Below are 20,571 nucleotides of genomic sequence, written 5' to 3'. Positions count from 1 at the left end.
AAGTCCTTCTTAAATATTTTGAAGAAAAAATGTTATTTCATGATCATATTTTGTAATACTGGGGTCTAGATCATATTGTAAAGGGAGGATCTTTCTAAATTATTTCTAAATGCAAACTGACAGCTTTTAGATTTTTTTAGTAGTGTAGCTACTCTGTAAATTTAAAAATCCTTACGTTATTCCGGCTTTCTGTTTCTCAAAACCGGCATGGAGAAATGTGAATTCCTTGGTTGATATTCGAGTTAGACAGGTGAAATTTTTTCCCTGCTTCAATGAGCAATAATTTTATTCTTCGTGATTGAAAATAAAATGTCATAAATAGAAAAAAAACATGCATTTAAAGTCAATTATGATGTATCAATCGCCTTTTTTCATTATTGAAATAAAAACACTTGTTATCTTTGTAATAAACAAGAGAATGTAGCCTAACTAGAGATTGTAACTACCCTTGTCCAAGCCATTTTAGATTCTAAAGTTCTGATTTTCTGTGTAGATTCCACTTATTTATGTAAAATGCATATAGATTTTTGGAAGATTTACTTCTACTCAATTTCTGACTTGCATTTTATATCTATATAACAAGGACAAAAATATCTATAAAAACTAACTTCTTGGTTTACAATAAAATTGACGGACATAGGGCCTTGCGAACATTCTCTAGTTATAAAGCAGTTACGTTACTGAAAAGAAAAGGCAAATAAATAGGTATAAAAAATAACTGTTTATATATTTACAGGTGTTTATGTTGCATATTATGATATTTGTATTCTTATATGATGTATTTATAGATAAGCTGGATAAAAAAATTAGTTTTTATCATTTTGTTTGTACAGAACATTATCTCAGTTATGTGATCTGCAAATTATGATATGTTAATGAGCGAATGGTATTCCTTTAAATATTTAAGATATTATTATCAAATACAATTGTAGGAAAGGTTATGATATCTAAAGTGATAGTTTTATGAAGTTTATTTTGTTTTAAAAACTCATGTAAAAATTAAATATTTTTGCTATAAAGTTTATCCTATTGATTATATTTTAAGTTATTACCAATAAGAAAATAAAAATTATATACCTAGTTAAAATAAAACATTTGTCAAAATAAGCCAGTCAAAAAAGCATTTTTTTCATAACTATACGAGGTAAAAATGTATTTGTTAATACTTGGATCTCACACCAATTTATCATGTATTCTAGTAAAGTAAAACCTGTAGCTGGCTAAAATAACGAGCCCTCCCCTCCATCCACCTTCTGTACCCTATCCACTCCCCTTCTACTGGATGAATAAACTGACCAATAAGTGATATCTATGTTAGCAACCTAAAACAATTTTTGCCTGAGATACTTCTCATTCAAATATCGTACTTACAGATTTGATACTCATCATTGAACAAAATACCATCTAAGTTTCTTTAACTTATTATAAAATCCTCTACATGGAACTATCCTTTTTGCAAATATACTTTAGACCAAGCAGACTATGTAGTGCAAAGTCTGACTGGAATCATGATCAAGGAAGAAATGCTGACATTTTCCTTAATATTTTATATTGAAAATATTATGACCCCACCCCCATATTTTTAGAAGAGTTTCTACAAAATATAAATTTAGAAAATATTTTTTTGTTCGTGGAAAGTGCCTACTTATGTATGTTTTAGACGATACTTTTTTCTTAATGGCACTCAAATGTTTATCGATTCGTCGGCATAACATCTATGGGGACATCAATTGAAATTTGATTGGTTGGTTCATTATGTTGAGTGTCGAAATGTTTCAACTACTAATAGTAATCTACAAAACGGGTAATTTTGTGTATCATCATTGTAGATACACAATAATACAAATCAATTTATAGGCCATTGCCTTATCCTTTTAGATCCCTGTTATTTACCTATCCTTCTTATTTTAGGTAGCAGTATTACAATTCAACAACAAATTTTAAAAAGGCCAAATGGCCTTAAATAATAGGATACTGTTGTAGAGATAATTGGGTTTCTGGATCGCTATGTGTCATACTCCCCCCCCCCCTCTATTTTCCAACTTTGACGGATTTTCAAGTTCAAAGGTGAACCCCATTACTCGAGCCAACCTTGCTCATACAAATATTTTTTGACAAATATGAGTTGTAGTAACGCATAAGACAGAACAAACACATAAAAAATGGCACATCCACCATAAATATTGTTGTTTAGCTGCATGCACGCAGTGTGGAGGAAAAGGCTGGATTGTTATTATAAGACACCTCGTTTCCTTCTCGCTTAACCCTTTTCTCACCTCTTCTACCACAGAGAGACAAGACACAACAGTGTTGTGGTGTGTGTGAGTTTGTGTGTGAAATTTATGTGTGCGTATTCTACTTCCCATGCTAGAAGACGTTGCGCCGATATTGCATACACACACACACATGAACACACAGACATACACGAATACAAAACAAGACACCACATCCAGCAACCAACCAACGAACAACACTGTCTTAGCCTTCAGCTTACACTTACACACGCACCATGGCTTTGCCCCCAGAATTTTTATAAGATTTGTAACCAGTATTAATAATAACATCAACAAACCTGCATACATACATAAACTAAGTGATTATAACATTACAATAAAATAAAAGAACACAATTTGAATATCAAGTGAATTTATTTCAGTTCTTCATGAAAGTGTTTAATAAGTGAAATAAAATGAGTAACTCACTGAGGTTGGGTTAACCTCATAATGCCTAGACGTGGTGACCGCGGTCACTGGTTTTCAGAGACTGATCTGACCGTCAGGCGAAGTGTCAGCCGCTGGAAGTCTTTCAAAAGACGCCGCCATCATAGCACTAGTGAGTCTAATTTTTTAGATTTTAAAAAATTTCTTTAATGAGGCCTGTTTTAATGGAGGAAAATAATTACGACTTTAGAGTCCAATTTATAGATCAGTCGTAATGTTAGGCTACTATTGGTACTTCACAAATCATTAGATTTGAGAAAAACCGTATTATTTTTTGAAATGTTACATAACGTTTTATTTTAAAAATGGTTCGAAATTGAAATGTTGGAAAAAATAAAAGAAAATTACTCAATCCTTCCAATTGAATATCCCTCCAAATTCTTAAAATGGATCTATTTTTAAAGCACTTTCTCTTTTTTTATAGTTTTAAAAAAAAAAAAAAACATTGTTGTATTGTATTTTCTTGGCTTCTTAACAACGAAAGTTTTTATAGCTTTATATGCGTTACAAGATGAATTTGTGAAAAAAGGAATGATAAAGGAAAACTTTTTGGCCTTTTTTACTAATGGATATTTTATCTAATTGAACATTGTCCCATATAAAGAAGACTTCTATAATTAATTAAACAATTAATTTTAGAATAATTTTCCTTGAATATGATAATTTCAATACCATGACAATAATGACAATAAAATATTATGTCATTTTTATATCCTATTATTCTTTGAAAAAAGTGTAAACATTGAAAGAAAGTGTCAGATTACTAGAGAAATTCAACTGCAAGTATATAATAAAGTTTTTGTTCGAGAAAGATTGTGCTGCAATTAAAAACCTCTCATTTATTTCTAGGGATTTGAGGATAGGTGATTTATCATAAAATAAACTTCTTTTTTTATTATCAACATCTGAAGAATAGAATTAGATGTATAATATTTTATGAAAAACATTTTTATCAATAAAGTTTTTAATGTCTATCTTATAACTTCAATGGAAAATAAATTTTAGATTGTATCCTAAATACCAAATTTTCTCTTGATCCCTTTATATAGTCTTCAACGGATAAAGACAATAGACGATAAAATTTACATCCCGGTCCCCATAATGATAAACAAAATTACCACTTCTGCAGATTGAAAATATTGATTGCAAATAAGTTTAGGAACGAACCAATCAAAATTTAACACAAGTACCTGAATTTATGAGGCAATGAATAAAATACCGTAGTTTTAAAACTTTGGTTACTAGTACTTTGGTTACTTTGAGTACCAGTGTAATTTACAGTTTAATGTTCCGTTCCTCCCTGATGATAGTGAATGATTTAGATGTGGACTATACAGCGTAAAATTGAGATTTCATGACTCTGATTTTCAGGCAATAATAGCTGCCAATTTTGTCTTGTTTACGACAATAGACAACATTTATTAGATTGTTATGGTTTCTTTTTTACTAGCGTCTGCCCTATAGGGTTAATATCCAGATCGTAGGTTCGGCCGTTTGTTAGACCCTACTGAACAGATTTTTAAGTCGTCATAGTTCTATGCAATTATATTGTCTTTTCAATTTGGATAACTTGAATTAAACTATTTTGAGAAAAATTTTAGATATTGGCCAATCACTCTATACTAAAATCTCTATTTTTAAGAACAAAGATTTGTAGGAAAATTAAGATTTTCACAGTCTTGGAGTAAATTCCATTTTTTATTATAGGAAATTGTTCATTTGGGATTTTTAGCAAAAATTTTAATGTATAACAAATGCAGATTTTTTTTTACCTTAATAAATAGGGGATAACAACATTTTTATTCAAAGATTCGTGGTAGTAAGAAGCCTCTTATATCTAATGGAAATACCTTTTTTTCAAGTGGCACTGTAAAACAGAAATACTACTTAATAGTTTTCATTTCCTTAAATTTTACAAGCTCCAGGCTTAATCCTTTGTTTAGAGCCTAGCTCCTCAGAAGTATAATTTTTACTACTCGAGGTGAGACATTTGTTATGCCTTTTTGAAAAAAAATCACATTGTTCTTTTTACATTTTTCTTCTTCTGTGTTTGCTAAAGAGGTTAATGAAGCACCAATAAGATATCTTGATTTCCTAACCTTTGTCTGAAAGTTTTCATTGTTGTTTAGATATTTTGCTACGCTTTATAATTAAACATACGTCCTTGTTATTATAAATGTGTGGTTTGTACCAGGAATGGAGGGGATATTGGGCTGTTTATTTCACTAGTCCTCAAAGTTTTATAAAAACCTCTTCACTGGCTTAACAAGTTTTGGGACTATTATAGAATTATGATTGGTTGTTTATTAAGTCGAGTGTCCAAACATTTCAACCACAAATTTTAATATATTGGTGGGGTAATTTTGTGTAACACCCTTGGGTATGTTAATTTATCGGACATTGTCTTATCCCTTTGATCCCTGGGTTTGTACGGAATAAGGAAAGGGAAGGCCAGAACAATATTGGCAAAACAATACCAACCCTTACAACGCACAATTTGATTAAAAACTTCTGCTTTTTGTCAAATCCTTATACAGGTTCCTCCTATTTATATCAAAATGTCCTTGTATGTTCTTGAAGATTTTTTATGCAAGTTTTTTTTATTTTCATTTATATTTTTTTGTAGCAGAGTAGTAAAATTTACTTTTATTAAGTCCTGATAACAACACCATAAATCCTTTGATTGCAGGACTTTATCTCAAAGTTTGTTTACAAGTTTCTATTAAAACAAAAAAAACAATATCTCATACTTCAAATGTACATGATTGCTTTATCTTATCTTATTAGGTTATCTTAAATAGAATTATCTTATTTTTAATATTCTTTAATTCGAAATTCGTATCTATTATAAACATTTGAAAATACATAAATTCATAGTTTGATTTATGTTTACCTGGAAATAAATTATAAATAAACAACAACAACATATATGTCTAAATTCGGCTTAATTTAATGATTCGGTTTACGATTAAATTCGGATTAATTTAATAATTTGTTTATTGATATTTTTGGACTAGCTGTAACCTTAACCAACAACTAGATTGATTCCAGGTATAAGTTGCCCTCCAACGACAGCTGAAAAACACGTATTGGTGTCGTGATTTTTCCCCGATTTAATTTCGTTATTGGTATAAGCTGGATGGATTCGAATTTAATGACTGTCATAACCCATTATATATTAGGCATTTCTTTATGCCTTACAAATGAATCACACTTAATGTTATATCCCAATTTTTCGTTAAAGTACAGATTTAGTATTGCTTGCCCATATGTAACATATAGCACCAATTTGAAGGTGTAATATTTTATAATAAATAGTGTTATTCTAACCATTAACAGTCACACCCTTTCAGAACTAGCCAGTCTATTTATGTATTTATGTGGGTAATCAGCAATAAAGGGATAATTGAAAACGCAATCAAAGATTTTATAATTTGATATTTCACTGATACAAGTTATTAAAAAGCTGTGTATGAATTTTCACAAAGCTCAATTAAACTCCTTAAACTTTGAATGTCCATTTTGAATATATTTATAAAATTACTAGAATGAGTTTAATAAGAAAATAAATCCTATTTATTTTTTTTTTATTTCTAACTAGCGGCTGCGGCCTTGTCTTCTATGGGAATCATTATCACAGGGAAGGGAAAAAGAAATGCATTTTCCTAGCATAAAGTTGAAAAATCATGATTTCGAAATTTACCTCTGAAAATCCTTAATCTTTATTTTTAATGTCTTTGGTTAAAATTTTCTTGCTCTGATATTTTACTAAAGCATTTTATCATATTTCTGAATCTTTATCGTTGTCACATGATAAAATTTTTCATTATAATATTCGCAAAAAGCTGTCTATAATACGATGCGATAAATATTATTTTTCAATCCCTTTAACCCTGGTTTAGAGATATATTCCTGTGTAGACATAATTATACCCATATTAATATTATGGATGTGCCCTTCTTTTTAAAGATTTGTACAAGTGTCTTTTAAAAAGTTAGGAGTCCACAAAAATTCTAATTTTGAATGGAGTTTTCATTTCTAGAAGAGTTGATGTATACACAAAGACTTAGTAACATTTTAATTTTACAATTTAGCCATTAAAAATTTTGTGTTATGGAAGCTTTGATTTGCTATAATCAAATGAGTCATTTTTTTTATAGAAATAAGCATTGGTCAATGATATCATTATATCACCTAAATCTACTGACACAAAAATATATCTTTCACAAGTTACAATTTGTTGCATATTTTGAGTTTTTTTAGACATCCATTCAAAAAACTGTTTAAAACACTATTCTACCCAAATATGGAAGCATGGTGTGGTTTCAGATTAACAACATTTTAAAGCAATTTAAATGTATTTACTTACATTTCATTTGCATAATTTTGTTTTACTTTTTACCAAACATTCTATTTTTTTGTATTTAATATTGTATTTCCTATAATATGATAGAAAATTTATTTGGACACCAATTTTTTCCACGGATCTTTCTAATGGGAAGGGATTGGCTGGAACTTCTAAAAATTGCCTTCAACAAGCCCAAGACTGTTGTGAAGCTTTATTGAAAACTAAGATGGATTTACACAAACGAAAATCCGACTACCTAAATATATTTATATTGCTTTAAGAAAAGCTTTTTAGGTATTTGTTGTGTCACACTCACACACAAGATAAAGGTCAGACACTGTATTACTTTCAGGGATATACACCTCGGAATGTAAACTAATCTTTTATCAAGATTTATTCTTTGGGGTTATGTGCTTCAAGAATAAAGTTTATGTTTATTTTATCTATCTCTGAATCCCGGATTACTTTGTAACCTGAGGTTAAATTCAAGTAAGATTGCAGGTTCTAACCTTTTATAATAGAAGTTATTTTTAGATGTAATTTTTTTAACTTAATCAACTCTACAATTTTCAACTTGAATTTTATATTGAGATTGGTAATTAGTATTTTTGAGGGACTATTATTAATTTTCACTCTTGTAGTTAGAAAACCGCTTGGGTTTAATATAAAGCACCATGTCCTAATATTATAACATTTTTAAAGATTCAACAGCAAAAAATACTATTTTTAGAAGATTTTGTAAAAAAAATTAATAATTTACTTACATTAAGTAAATTTCATAAGATTAAGAGCTGTATTTACACCACTATGGACTAACTATGTGCAAAATATAATCGATTTCCAATTAATTATAACAAGAAAAATTAGGTAGCATTTGAAAAGCAATACTTCAAATAATATTACTTTTTTGTTCTTATATAACAAAAAACTAAGTTAATTCACTCAAAAAGTTAATTTTCTTGATGCTATACCTACTGAATATTTATACTTTATATTTTTATCATTTTTATTCCTTCTAGGTCATTGTACATTACGTTTAATTATACTACTGTGGTTCTTTGTTGTGGTTTGCCTAAATTATCATCATAATACACGCAGTAGGAAGGTTTATACATCTTTAGAAATTTTTATAGGAAATTACGAGGTAGCAAATTTGATAAAGAACAAAGAATTCTTCATGGATCACAAGTTAATTGCCAGGGGCGTAGTTAGACAATTTATAAAAGGAGACAGGATATTAAAAAAGATTTTTTTTCTCTAAAATTAAAATAAAGCAGCGAACATTTTCTTTAATAAGGACCATAGAAGTATAAGTGCGAGAAAAAAATATTATCTTTTATAGTAAAGTAAAAAAAAATAATTTTTACTCAAGCAAATGTTTAAAACTTGCCTGCTATTTATATTGATACTTTGTTTATTCTTATAATTATTATATAGTTGCTGCGATACTTAAAAATGATTATTCTTATTCTAGATACTTGTTTTACCACTATATAATCATAATTTTTTACTTTAATAAAATACTCATGACCGAAAAACCAACACTTTTTTCTAAACTAGCTGCTAGGTAGATACTGGCACTTGAGAGAATGGAGGGCGGGGGAGTAGACCCTGCACTTAACATTACAACTATTTTTTTTAAAATTGAAAACAATGTTTTTGAGTAGGTTATTTTACCAGGGGCGATTTCTCCTGAAGGGTTAAGGTGCACTTCCCAAGAATAGTTATAAACCTTCCCAGAACCTGTGTCAATCTGCACTGTAAAGGAGAACTATATCGTTCAAGCGGTTAGCGAGATCCTTTGTTACACAGTGACAGACAACAGACTTACAAATATTCTGTTACTTTTAAATCAGGATTTATGAGTTAATTTGATTGAGTTTTTTTTAAAAAGAAAACATCGCCATATAATTGAAAAAAATTATGAGGAAAAATAGAAAAATTATAAATAGTATTTTTGCAGATTGTTTTCTAAGCCGTATGATTAGTCATCGGTATGTTGCAAATTTACTTTGCATGTCTTTCTTGCTATTTTATTAAAATTTCTAATATATTGTACATTCTTAAGAGATTTAATAGTAAAATATCAACCTGCTAAATAACATTCTCATCTTCAAAATTACTGGGATCTGAAGGGATAAGCCAATGGGCGGTAAATTTATATACATTCCCAATGATGATTATCAAAATTGTCCCTTCTGTATGTTAAAATTAGATGAAAAGTTTGAACACTGCAGGGTTGAACAACCAATCAATATTTAACAAAAAAAGTTTTTGAGCCAACTAATTAGAAAACGTGTTATAATATTTTGGATAATAATTTATTTATTGTGTAAAGTCCCTTCCCCCCCTGATTCAATTAGGTTTTTATCATTTTATTATTTTACTTGATGAAATAATAAAAAAAAACTGCTTAATATACGACGCATAATTTTGTCTAAAGGTGTGTCGATGTGAAAACAGATTTATTTTTTTATGTGCACCATTATTATTTTACCCATGAGGCCTCTATACATTGATTTGATATATCATACATATATTTATTATTTTATATAAATGAAAATAGCTAGGGTCAAGTGGGGCATTAACCGGTAAGGGGCATTACCGGTAATTTTTTACCCATCTTCAGAAAATGACATTTTTCTCCATGTTCTAATCGACTGACAGAAAAAAACTTTAAAGCAAATTTGTTCCTTATTAAATTGCCTACAAAAAAGTATAAAATGAAATTTTTGTGAGATGAATTTTAAGGGTACTTTTTGGGTCTCAAAGTCGGACGAAAATTTTTTCTTTTCAAAAATTTTTTCACCTAGGTGTATAAAGATCGACCTACACAAAAATTGGTAAGACCTAGAACTGATCCGTTAAAACCTTTTGAACTAAGAATTGCCCGCTCTTTCCAAATCCGTTGAGAGCTTAAATGTAGAGTTAATATTTTTTTCAAAAATGACCAAAGTTCGCGCGGGGTATTTTTCGGTAACGTCGAAAAAAAATTCAAATTCGATTTTTAAGATCAATTTTCAGGTTTTCTTTGGTAAAATCTAAAATTCAATATGGGCTTTTTAAGAATTAGGCCAAACAGTGAATAGAACAGGTTTTTTTATATAAAAAAATTAAATTTTATTTTTTAAGAAAATTTTTGTGAAAAAAGAAATCGAAATTTCTCGTCTTTTAAAAAAATGATTTTTGACATAGAAGGAATAATCCGATCTTTATAAAAATTTTTGTGGATAATCCCTATATCCTATACTAGTTATGATTATTTATGTTTGACTGACCGTTTGGCCGTTTTTCATCAATTTTTTTTAGGTTGAAAAGACGTTACCCACAATGCCCCACCGTGGGGCATTTATCGGTAATTTCTTTGAGTCCAATTATGACAAACTTCTAAAAGTCCTAGGATAACGTCCTAATAGGACCTGATAGTCGTTTCCGTAAGCTTTCTAATGGTCTTGGTCCCATTTAAAAATATTAATATTTACCCCATTTTTTTTTCAAAAAACCAAATAAATTACCGGTAATGCCCCGCCTCACCCTAATTTATATATTTTATAGTAAAACAACGTTTTTTACTTCAATTTTATTTATCTTTAACTTAAAGTTTCATGCTTTCGCAATCTTCAGAAAGATAATTTATATATATATATTTAAAGATATTTCTGTTAAAGACAAATAAAGCATTATTTGGAGGGTTTTTTTTTTTTTTTTGGGGGGGGTAGTTTATCATTTACCCGATGTATAATGTATATAGGATTTCTTTCTGTATCTTTCTATTTGTTCGTTTATCATTTATTTATCATCTTCGCCCCTAGCTACTAAGGGCTCTGCATTCAAAGAGATAAATTAGAAGGGTGCAGAAAATAGAAGAAAAAATCAAGCTTCTAAAAAGCTTAGGTAGTAGTTATTAAAATCTTATGTTTCAGTAAAAAATACTATTGATAAAATTGTTCTTGTTTTTGTAAGATCCTGCAGTCTACTTATGGTACTTATCTCTAAAGAAGCAATGGACTGTTAAATCTGTTACTCAAGCTAGTCTTATATGTATGGTAGAATTTGTTTTATAGATTAACTAGCTTCTGCGTCCCTAGCATCTAGGGGCTCTATATCCGAAGGGATATGGAAGGGCAGAAAAATAGCTTAAAACCATACCTATGCTTATTTATAAAAATAAAATAGCCTGAAACCATCTCATGGCCAATAAAAAGCTTCCCTCTAAAGGAGAACCATATCGGTTCAGTGGTGAGCTATCTTTAACCTAACTGTTTATAACCAATTCTTTAAAAAGTAGTAAAAAGGGATTTTTAAAAATTAATAACTAAGAAATTGGAGAATTATGGTTACTTAACTGGCGATTAAAGGAACATATCAACCTTGTTTATTAGTGAGGGAGGGAGGGGATATTGGGCTGTTTATACATTATTCCCTAAAATTTTTTAATAACATTTTCTTATTCGTTGGCCTAATAACTTTGGAGACTTTTATTAGATTTTAATAGGTTGGTTTAAAAAGTTTAGTGTGAAAATTTTCAACCACTAATTATAATCTACAGAAGGGATGATTTTGTATAACATAAATAACAAAATTTTGTATAACATAAATACTTTAGGCATACGTACATTATGTAATCCTATAGAAGTTTTGCTTCTAAAAAAAAGTTTTGTTTTGTTAACAATGAGCTATTATTATTCTACATAATCTGATCTTAGCAAGGTTTTTTATTATATTCACAATGGATTTATTTATATAACAAAGGGGGGGGGCGGATGTGCCACTTTTTGAAACCAAAAGTAAACCACGCATGATCTCAGCCCATATAAGAGTTACAGCTCTAAAATTTGGCACAGCAATTGCTTTTGTGGAGAACAATATGGAACTGTGAGGAAACGGCGGCGGAACCGCCGCTCCCGCCGAAAACCGCCGTTTTCCCGCCGATTTTTTTTTGCCTTTACTCGCCATAATAGACAATTTTGAATCATCAGAGATAAACTTTTTTTTCATAAAAAAATTCCCTTATATTTTCACGTGACACTTGTAATATTTCAAACATGTCAATATTTTAAAATATTTAAAAGTGTAAAATCTTTTAAGTGTCAAGTGAAAATATAAGGAAAATTTTTATGAAAAAAAAAGTTTATCTCAGATGATTGAAAATTGTCTATTATGGCGAGAAAAGGCAAAAAAAAATTTCGGCGGGAAATCGGCGGTTTTCGGCGGGAGCGGCAGTTCCGCAGCCGTTTCTTCACAGTTCCATATTGTTCTCTACAAAAGCAACTGCTGTGCCAAATTTTAGAGCTGTAACTCTTTTATGGGCTGAGATCATGCGCGTTTTACTTTTGGTTTCAAAAAGTGGCACATCCGCCCCCCCCCTATAAAATGGATAGACAATTGAAAATTCAAGTTCGCCCCTGGCATCGAGGGGGATTACCAAAATTAAGATAACAGGACATTTTGATTACGGCAAATTTCTTGATGGCAGAAATTTACCATGCCCTGTAAAATAACTATAAAAAAGTTTTTCCAAAAAGGCTGGATTCTAAAGGCTATTAAATAACAGTCTTACATTGTACTACTTCAGATTTTACTAACGACTGTAAGAAAATTTTTATAATCATGTATGAAATCTGAACAGTGATCTTATATAATTTAAGAGTTTGGGAACTGCTTAAATGGCAGTTTTCTTGTCCATTTGAATCTTTTATTTGTGTTTGATTGGTGGATACATAAAGACCTATTTCAGCTTTGAAAAAAAAATTGCAATTTTAATGACAGTCAATATTTTCACTATTTATGATGAAGCAATAATATTGCTAAATAAGGCTTGATGTGGGTAGTCAGGGATTATCATTAAAGCCGCTCCTTGCCTGCTAGGATGCATGAGAGAGGGGGCTTTGTGAATAAACATATTAGTCATGCTGGATTAATATAGATGCAATCTTAATACATGCAAACTTCATGTATGCGAAAAGGGGTTGCCAGATTTTTGCACACTTCGGCTTTTTTGCACTTGGAATCAGCTTAAATATTTTAAAGCTTGCTTTGAATTTAAATGAAAACTTCACGCAACCTTTTTTATTCATTCTTATATAAAAGTATCAGGATTTTTCTAACACATTCTAAATTAATATTAATTAATATATTCATGGAGATTTATTGATTGTTACTTGAGATATGTCCCCTTAATGCTCCAAAGTTGGCGACCATGTTTGCAACCTTGCTTCAATTCAAATATATCTACATACTCTACTTCATATTAAATCATAAGATTCTAGATTATTCTTATTTTTCATTATTTAACTTTACAGGCTATTGACAAGTTTTTGTTTTGTTTATTGTTATAGTTATACTTATGGTTATAGAGTATCTGCGCTAATAATGATCCTATGTGGTTCAGCTTTAAATCATGATCAGTCTACTCCTAATTTTTCTGTTGCTTTGCCAGAAATCTATTATCTTTATTAAATATCCAACATCTTTTGTCTTTTTATGATCTTTTAAATGATAATGAAGAAAAAGGGGAACGCCCATTATTTAATTATTCCGTCATGATTATTGAATGTTCATTAGCCTACATGTGTTGGGGTTTGATGAATTTTAATCATGTTTTAACTGTTTTCTTTGTTTATCTTTCATTAAATGTGTTTAAAATAGCTTTTCATACTTCTGAAAATATATTGGGTGATCAATTATATTCTAGGTACTACGTCTATTTGGAACATAAAATCTCTTAAACAACATATCTGAGGTTTCAACCAATCTTTTCTGTAATCCAATTTTATAATATAAAATATAAGCTTTTTTGTCTGAAGTTAAGGATCTCGCAAACTGCTGAACCGATATGGTTCTTCTTTACAGTGAAGCTTCTTATAGGTCCTGATGTGGTTTGAGGCTTTTATCTTTTTAAAACTAATACTGGGTATGGTTTTAGGCTATTTTTCTGCCAACCCATATCCTTTCGAATATAGAGCCCATTAATGCTAGGGGCGCATCTGCTAGTAAATATTATTTTATTTGCTCTAATTAAACTTATGCTTTGTTATGATTTTGTGTCGTCTTAGAAATTTATAATTTTTATATTCAAAATGAACATGGCATAATTGAAATAGAAAACAATGCAAAGCTATTTATCATTCTTTCGTTTCCGCTTTCAGAACTCACTATGGGTTCTGTTTGGTCATTTATTGAAATTGTTTTAATATATTTATTTTAGTAATTTAAAAAGAACCTTCGGTTTAGAATAAAAACTGAACTCATCTAAAGGTTACAGGATTATTGTTATTTTAAAGTATTACAATTTTAAATCCCACAATGCCATCTTGGAGGCTGCAGATTTTTCAAAAATTGTAAGTATGTAATCTGCAGTTGAATTTGATTTCTGCACGTTATAAAGATATAATCCGTTCATATAAAGCCAATGATCTCGTAAATGGCTGGTCCAATGGAAGCAATATGAATATCTTTAGGAGGTTTTAGGCTATTTTTCTGATCATCATAGTGAGAAGCAGTGCCGAGCATTGGAAAGGACTTTTTTTATCTATGTGAATACTAAAGGGGGGGGGGGGCGTAATGACATAAGCTCTTAAACCGTGAGCAAAATGGTCTAAATATTGAGCTAGACCCTTCAAACTTGGTAGATAAGCTTAGTCCTATAGGTATTACATCTAAATGGAAAAAAAATCCAATAAAAATTATTTTTAGGTTAGGTTAGGTAAGAAAAACCCTGCGGAAATGGGGTTTTTAGGCTTTTTTGGTCTATTTTGATGTGGAAACTTGCCTTAAATTGTTTTTTCTTAGGGTTTTAACTTAAATATACTGTATCTATTCACATGGACATTATTTAAGATGATTCAGCAAGTCGGGGACCGACCCCAGGGGGCTAGGTGGGTAGCCCGCAGGGGTTAAGTTCATTTTTCCCAATATATTTGTTGTGATACATCAAATTATAGGTTTTTTAGGTCAAGGAACTCAAATTCAGAGCTAAAATAAGCATTAGACTAATCTGAAGCTAGCCCCAGCGGGCTAGGTTGGTGGCCCGCAGGGGTTAAGTGCATTTTTCTAATATATATCTTGTTATATATCAAACTATAGGTTTTTTAGGTCAAGAAACTCAAATTCTGAGCGAAAATTAGAATTAGACTGACCTGAAGCTAACCCCCCCGGGCTAGGTTGGTTTTCTGCAGGGCTTAAGAGCATTTACCTAACCTAACCTAGAAACTTTCTTATATTTTCACAGGTTTTTTTCTTGAATAAACTGTGTCTATTAATGAGGACTTTATTTAAGATGATCCAGCAAGTCGGGGACCGACCCCAGCGGGCTAGGTGGGTGGCCCGCAGGGGTTAAGTGCATTTTTCCAAATATATATGTTGCGATACATCAAATTATAAGTTTTTTAGGTCAGTTAACTCAAATTCAGAGCTAGAATTAGCATAAGACTAATCTGAAACTAGCCCCAGCGGGCTAGGTTGGTGGCCCGCAGGGGTTAAATGCATTATTTCCAATATAGATCTTGTTATATATCAAAATAAAGGTTTTTAAGGTCAAGAAACTCAAATTCAGAACTAAAATTGGCAAAAGACTTACCTGAAGCTAACCCCTGCGGGCTAGGTAGATTTTCCACAGGGCTTATGTGCATTTTACCTAACCTAACCTAGAAACTTACTTATTCTTTTTGGTTTTTTCCTTGAATAAACTGTGTCTATTAATGAGGACATTATTTTAGATAATCCAGCAAGTTGGGGACCGACCCCAGTGGGCTAGGTGGGTGGCCCACAGGGGTGTAGTGCATTTTTTCTAAAGAATGTGTTGTCATACATCAAATTATAGGTTTTTTATGTCAAGAAACTCAAATTTAGAGCTATTTTAAGAATACGACTGACCTAAGGCTAACCCCCGCGGATTAGGTGGGTGGCCTGCAGGGGTAAATTTTCCAAATTATGTGTAGTTATACATCAAACTATAGGTTTTTAAAGTCAATTTGGAGCTAAAAAAAAACACAATAGCAACCTGATGCTAGTTTTTTCGTGGTATGTGGTATACATTAAATTAAAAAATTGTTTCCTATTAGCATATTAAAAACCAGGAAAAAATATGCAGTTCACTAAATTAAGTTCAAATGCATTTCGTGAAACTACCCCTTTGAATTTCTGGACCTAAAAAACCTATAATTTTATGTATGACAACTAAAAATGCACTTAACTCCTGCGGGCCACGCACCTAGCCTGCTGGGGTCTTAAATCTTAAATAATATTCTAATAAATAGACAGAGTTTATTTCAGAAAAAAACCATAAAAAAAACAAGTTAGGTTAGGTAAAATGCACTTAAGGCTTGCAGGCAACCCACCTAGCACGCTGGGGCTAGCTTCAGATTAGTCTGATGCTTTTATTAGCTGTAAATTTGAGTTTCTTGACCTTGAAAACCTATAAATGGATGTATGACAACACATACTTTAAAAAAAAATGCATTTAACCCCTGAGGGACACCCACCTAGCCCGCTGGGGTCGGTCTTCGACTTGCTGGATCATCTGAAATAAGGTCCTCATGAATGGACAGTTTATTTGAAAAAAACCTATAAAAAAAATATTAAATGTAAGTTTCTAGGTTAGGTTAGGTAAAATACACTTAAGCCCTGTGGGCTACCTATCTAGCCCGCTGGGGTTAGCTTCAGATTAGTCTAATGCTTATTTCAGCTCTGAATTTGAGTTCTTTGACCTAAAAAACATATAATTGGATTTATCACAACCTATATATTGGGGAAAATGCACTTAACCACTGCAGGCCACCCACCTAGCCCGCTGGGGTCGGTCTTCAACTTGCTGAATCATCTGAAATAGGGTCCTCATGAATGGACAGTTTATTCTAGAAAAAAACCTAAAAAAAATAATAAATGTAAGTTTCTAGGTTAGCTTAGGTAAAATGCACTTAAGCCCTGTGGGCAACCCAGCTAGCCCGCTGGGGTTAGCTTCAGATTATTTTAATGCTTATTGTAGCTCTGAATCTGAGTTCTTTGACCTAAAAAACATATCATTTGATGTATCACATCATATATATTGGGGAAAATGCACTTAACCCCTGCGGGCCACCCACCTAGCCCGCTGGGGTCGGTCCCCGACTTGCTGGATCATCTTAAATAAAGTCTTCATTAATAGACACAGTTTATTCAAGAAAAAAACCTGTAAAAATATAAGTAAGTTTCTAGGTTAGGTTAGGTAAATGCTCTTAAGCCCTGCAGAAAACCAACCTAGCCCGGGGGGGTTAGCTTCAGGTCAGTCTAATGCTAATTTTCGCTCAGAATTTGAGTTTCTTGACCTTAAAAACCTATAGTTTGATATATAACAAGATATATATTAGAAAAAAATGCACTTAACCCCTGCGGGCCACCAACCTAGCCCGCTGGGGCTAGCTTCAGATTAGTCTAATGCTTATTTTAGCTCTGAATTTGAGTTCCTTGACCTAAAAAAACTATAATTTGATGTATCACAACAAATATATTGGGAAAAATGAACTTAACCCCTGCGGGCCACCCACCTAGCCCCCTGGGGTCGGTCCCCGACTTGCTGAATCATCTTATATAATGTCCATGTGAATAGATACAGTGTATTTAAGTTAAAACCCTAAGAAAAAACAATTTAAGGCAAGTTTCCACATCAAAATAGACCCAAAAAAGCCTAAAAACCCCATTTCCGCAGGGTTTTTCTTACCTAACCTAACCTAAAAATAAAAAATTTTGGATTTTTTTGCCATTTAGATGTAATACCTATAGGACTAGGCTTATATACCAAGTTTGAAGGGTCTAGCTCAATCTTTAGACCATTTTGCTCACGGTTTAAGAGCTTATGTCATTACGCCCCCCCCCCTTATTTATTAATAAATTTTAAGCTATTTTATATGTATATTTACTTGAGCGTATGAACATGATAATAACGATAATGCAATGTTGATTCAGTATTCAATTGGCCTTTTCATGGGGTCACTTCTTTTCATTTCAATCAATTTTAAAAGTTGAAAGGCTGAGTCTATGTTTTGATTTTATGTTTTGTTGTTAGGTTATAAGTGAAGCTTTTTTCCATAATATGGCTTGTCCTTCAGTGCGCAATAAAACCAAGATTATACCAATAAAGAAATTAATTTTTAAAAATGACGAAACCTATACGTGGCGTTGAGCTGTCGTTGGAGGGCAACACATAGTGAAATTGACCACCCCTTCAGTTGCCCCCCAAATATTATTTAAGAAGTCACTTGAATTGTTTATACCTTATAACTGACTAAAACCTATTTTTAATATTGATCATGATGAAATAGTATGCCTATTGGATTTAGTCCAAAATATTTCTTTTGGCAATCCAAAATAATAATATCTACTCTAAGGTTTTTAGGTTATATTTTTGAGGGAGAAATCACGAAACCTCAGTCAAAGGAAACATAAATATATAGTTATTATGTATGTTTTTATCAAAAGTGTAAGTTATCGAGTAAATCGTTTATAATTATATTTTTTTGCGTTTTATATGTTTATTGTGTTAGGTATTTATTAATGTTAAATTCACGCAACCTTACAATTATATTTTTGATATTAATGATAAATTTCATAGATTTTTTAATGTTAAATTTAGATAAAAATGGAGGATATCATAGAGGAAGAATTGTATGATAGTTCTACTCTTGACAGAGGCACTCTTAGATCATTGTCTTTTAAAATGTTAGCTGCGGTAAAAGTTTATTTTAATTTTATTTTGCAACGCTCAAATTAATTTTCACTGCATGAAAGACCTCGCGTTATCTAAAAATATTTCATCACATATGCCTGATTAATACGCCTTCACGCGATATGCAGATTTCATATCTTTTAATTAATCTCTCCCCCTAAGTATTAACTATCTTCCCCCTTTTATTGTCACACTATATTATAAAGTTCTGTACATACATAGGTATGCAACAAAGATAATTATTTCCATAAATAGCGCAGTGTAAACTAATTGCATATAGAATATATGTGGATATTTTGTCAATTTAGGTTGCTGAAATGGATATCATCAGTTCGTTCAACCATTATGAGAGAAGAGATGGGGTAAAAGGGAGTGGGGTGGTCGATCGTTATTTTATCCAGCTACTAGTTTCACTTTTTTAGAGTATATGATAATCTGGCGTAAGATCCAAGTAATGAAAAATCCACTGTTATCAGTAACTTTATTGAAATTATAAACGTCAATTTACAAGCATGATCAAAAATCTCTAAATACAACATTTTATTTATATAGCAATTAATGTTTAAAATTTTCAAACGCAATCAATAAACAAGGAAGTAACTGTTAAGCATTAAATTGTACTATAGTAATGTCAAACGAGCAGATTTGACGTCAATTTAAGTAGAAACATACTGAAACAAATATATATGAATTATAGAATAGCTGTGTTCTTGCTCCAAAATGTATAGTATATTTATACATATATTTTAAAGCATGCTATAGGAGGGGTTGCATTTTCTTAATTGGCAATCTAAGTTAAGATCGAAGCTACTAAATATTCAAACTTTTATTTTGCTTGGGTACTTTTTTTGTTTTATGAATGATTTTAAAGTTTAAAGAGAGTCAATTTGAACTATAATATATTATCTGTTTTTGCTAATTCACACTCCACAAACTAGAACAAATACTTGCAATTGTAGCGAACTTTTTGAAGAAAGGAAAGATTTATTTATATTTAAAACCCGTAAACAAAGATCATTAAGATACATAGTAGAACTTAAAGATAATAGGGTGAGGTGTAATTATTTTTATGTACTTCCTGGCCTAGCAAATAACCTGTCCAACTATTTCTGAAAGACAGACCATCATATCATATAAAAGAGTAGATTTGCTAATAAAATTCTCCCCTCTAAAAATAATTTTTCTTTTCAACTTGACAAAACAAAGAAAACTTAACAAATGTTCCTCTAGAAGATAATATTAATATTTTACTATTAGGAAATATGCTCTTAAACATGTGTATTGGATTAATATTTTGTAATTGCTGAGTTATTGGCCAAGGGGTCCCAAAAATCTATAAAACCAAACAAAAAATATTTTAACCTTTAGGTTTTTTTTTGCAAATCAGGTAATTTTAAAGATCAAAATTAAAATCCCCCCTACAAAGAAATATTTGGCACGCTTCGTGCGCCATTTTACGCCATCCATTTTTTAGAGATGTTGTACCAAAAAAGTTTGGTCATTCTTAAAGCCGTGGCAACCTTGTTTTTTTTTAAATATAAATAATTTAGGATGAAGTAAATGATGAAATAAGTTCTAAAGATCTTAAAGAGGCACTGAAAAAGGACAAGGACATGAACAGTAAGACTTCTAAGCAAAAGCTTTTTGTCATTTCGTTTGCTTTTATTATTTATGGATGCTTTAATTTTTATTTTAGGGAAGGTTTTGTCATTTTATGTGTTAATATTTTAAGGAAGGATGTTTGTGTGTTTTTTAGGATCTCAAGATTTTGCAGATGATAAGGTTGAAAAGGGTGTCTGCTT

General features: G+C 31.0%; 1 protein-coding gene across 9 annotated transcripts in view; it reads left to right on the top strand.

Moving 5' to 3' along the window:
* LOC145316094 (SLIT-ROBO Rho GTPase-activating protein 1-like) overlaps positions 1–20,571 on the top strand; it is a 102,294-nt gene that overhangs the window by 7,574 nt on the left and 74,149 nt on the right. For 4 of the 9 annotated variants that reach the window (XM_080156392.1, XM_080156389.1, XM_080156393.1 and 1 more), the window contains exons 1-2: positions 18,681–18,772; positions 20,320–20,389. The exons of 3 other annotated variants lie outside the window; for them this stretch is intronic. In XM_080156392.1, coding sequence (XP_080012518.1) covers positions 18,683–18,772; positions 20,320–20,389 — 160 coding nt within the window. In that variant the 5' untranslated portion in view covers positions 18,681–18,682. Of the gene's footprint in view, positions 1–1,911; positions 2,833–18,680; positions 18,773–20,319; positions 20,390–20,571 lie in introns of those variants that run through there. 2 more of the 9 variants (XM_080156398.1, XM_080156394.1) reach the window with 2 other exon arrangements.

This window comes from Acartia tonsa, chromosome 4 (genome assembly GCF_053477335.1).
Source record: "Acartia tonsa isolate MP-2025a chromosome 4, ASM5347733v1, whole genome shotgun sequence".
Taxonomy (NCBI): Eukaryota; Metazoa; Arthropoda; class Copepoda; order Calanoida; family Acartiidae; genus Acartia; species Acartia tonsa.
This window is presented reverse-complemented; position numbering and strand designations above follow the sequence as displayed.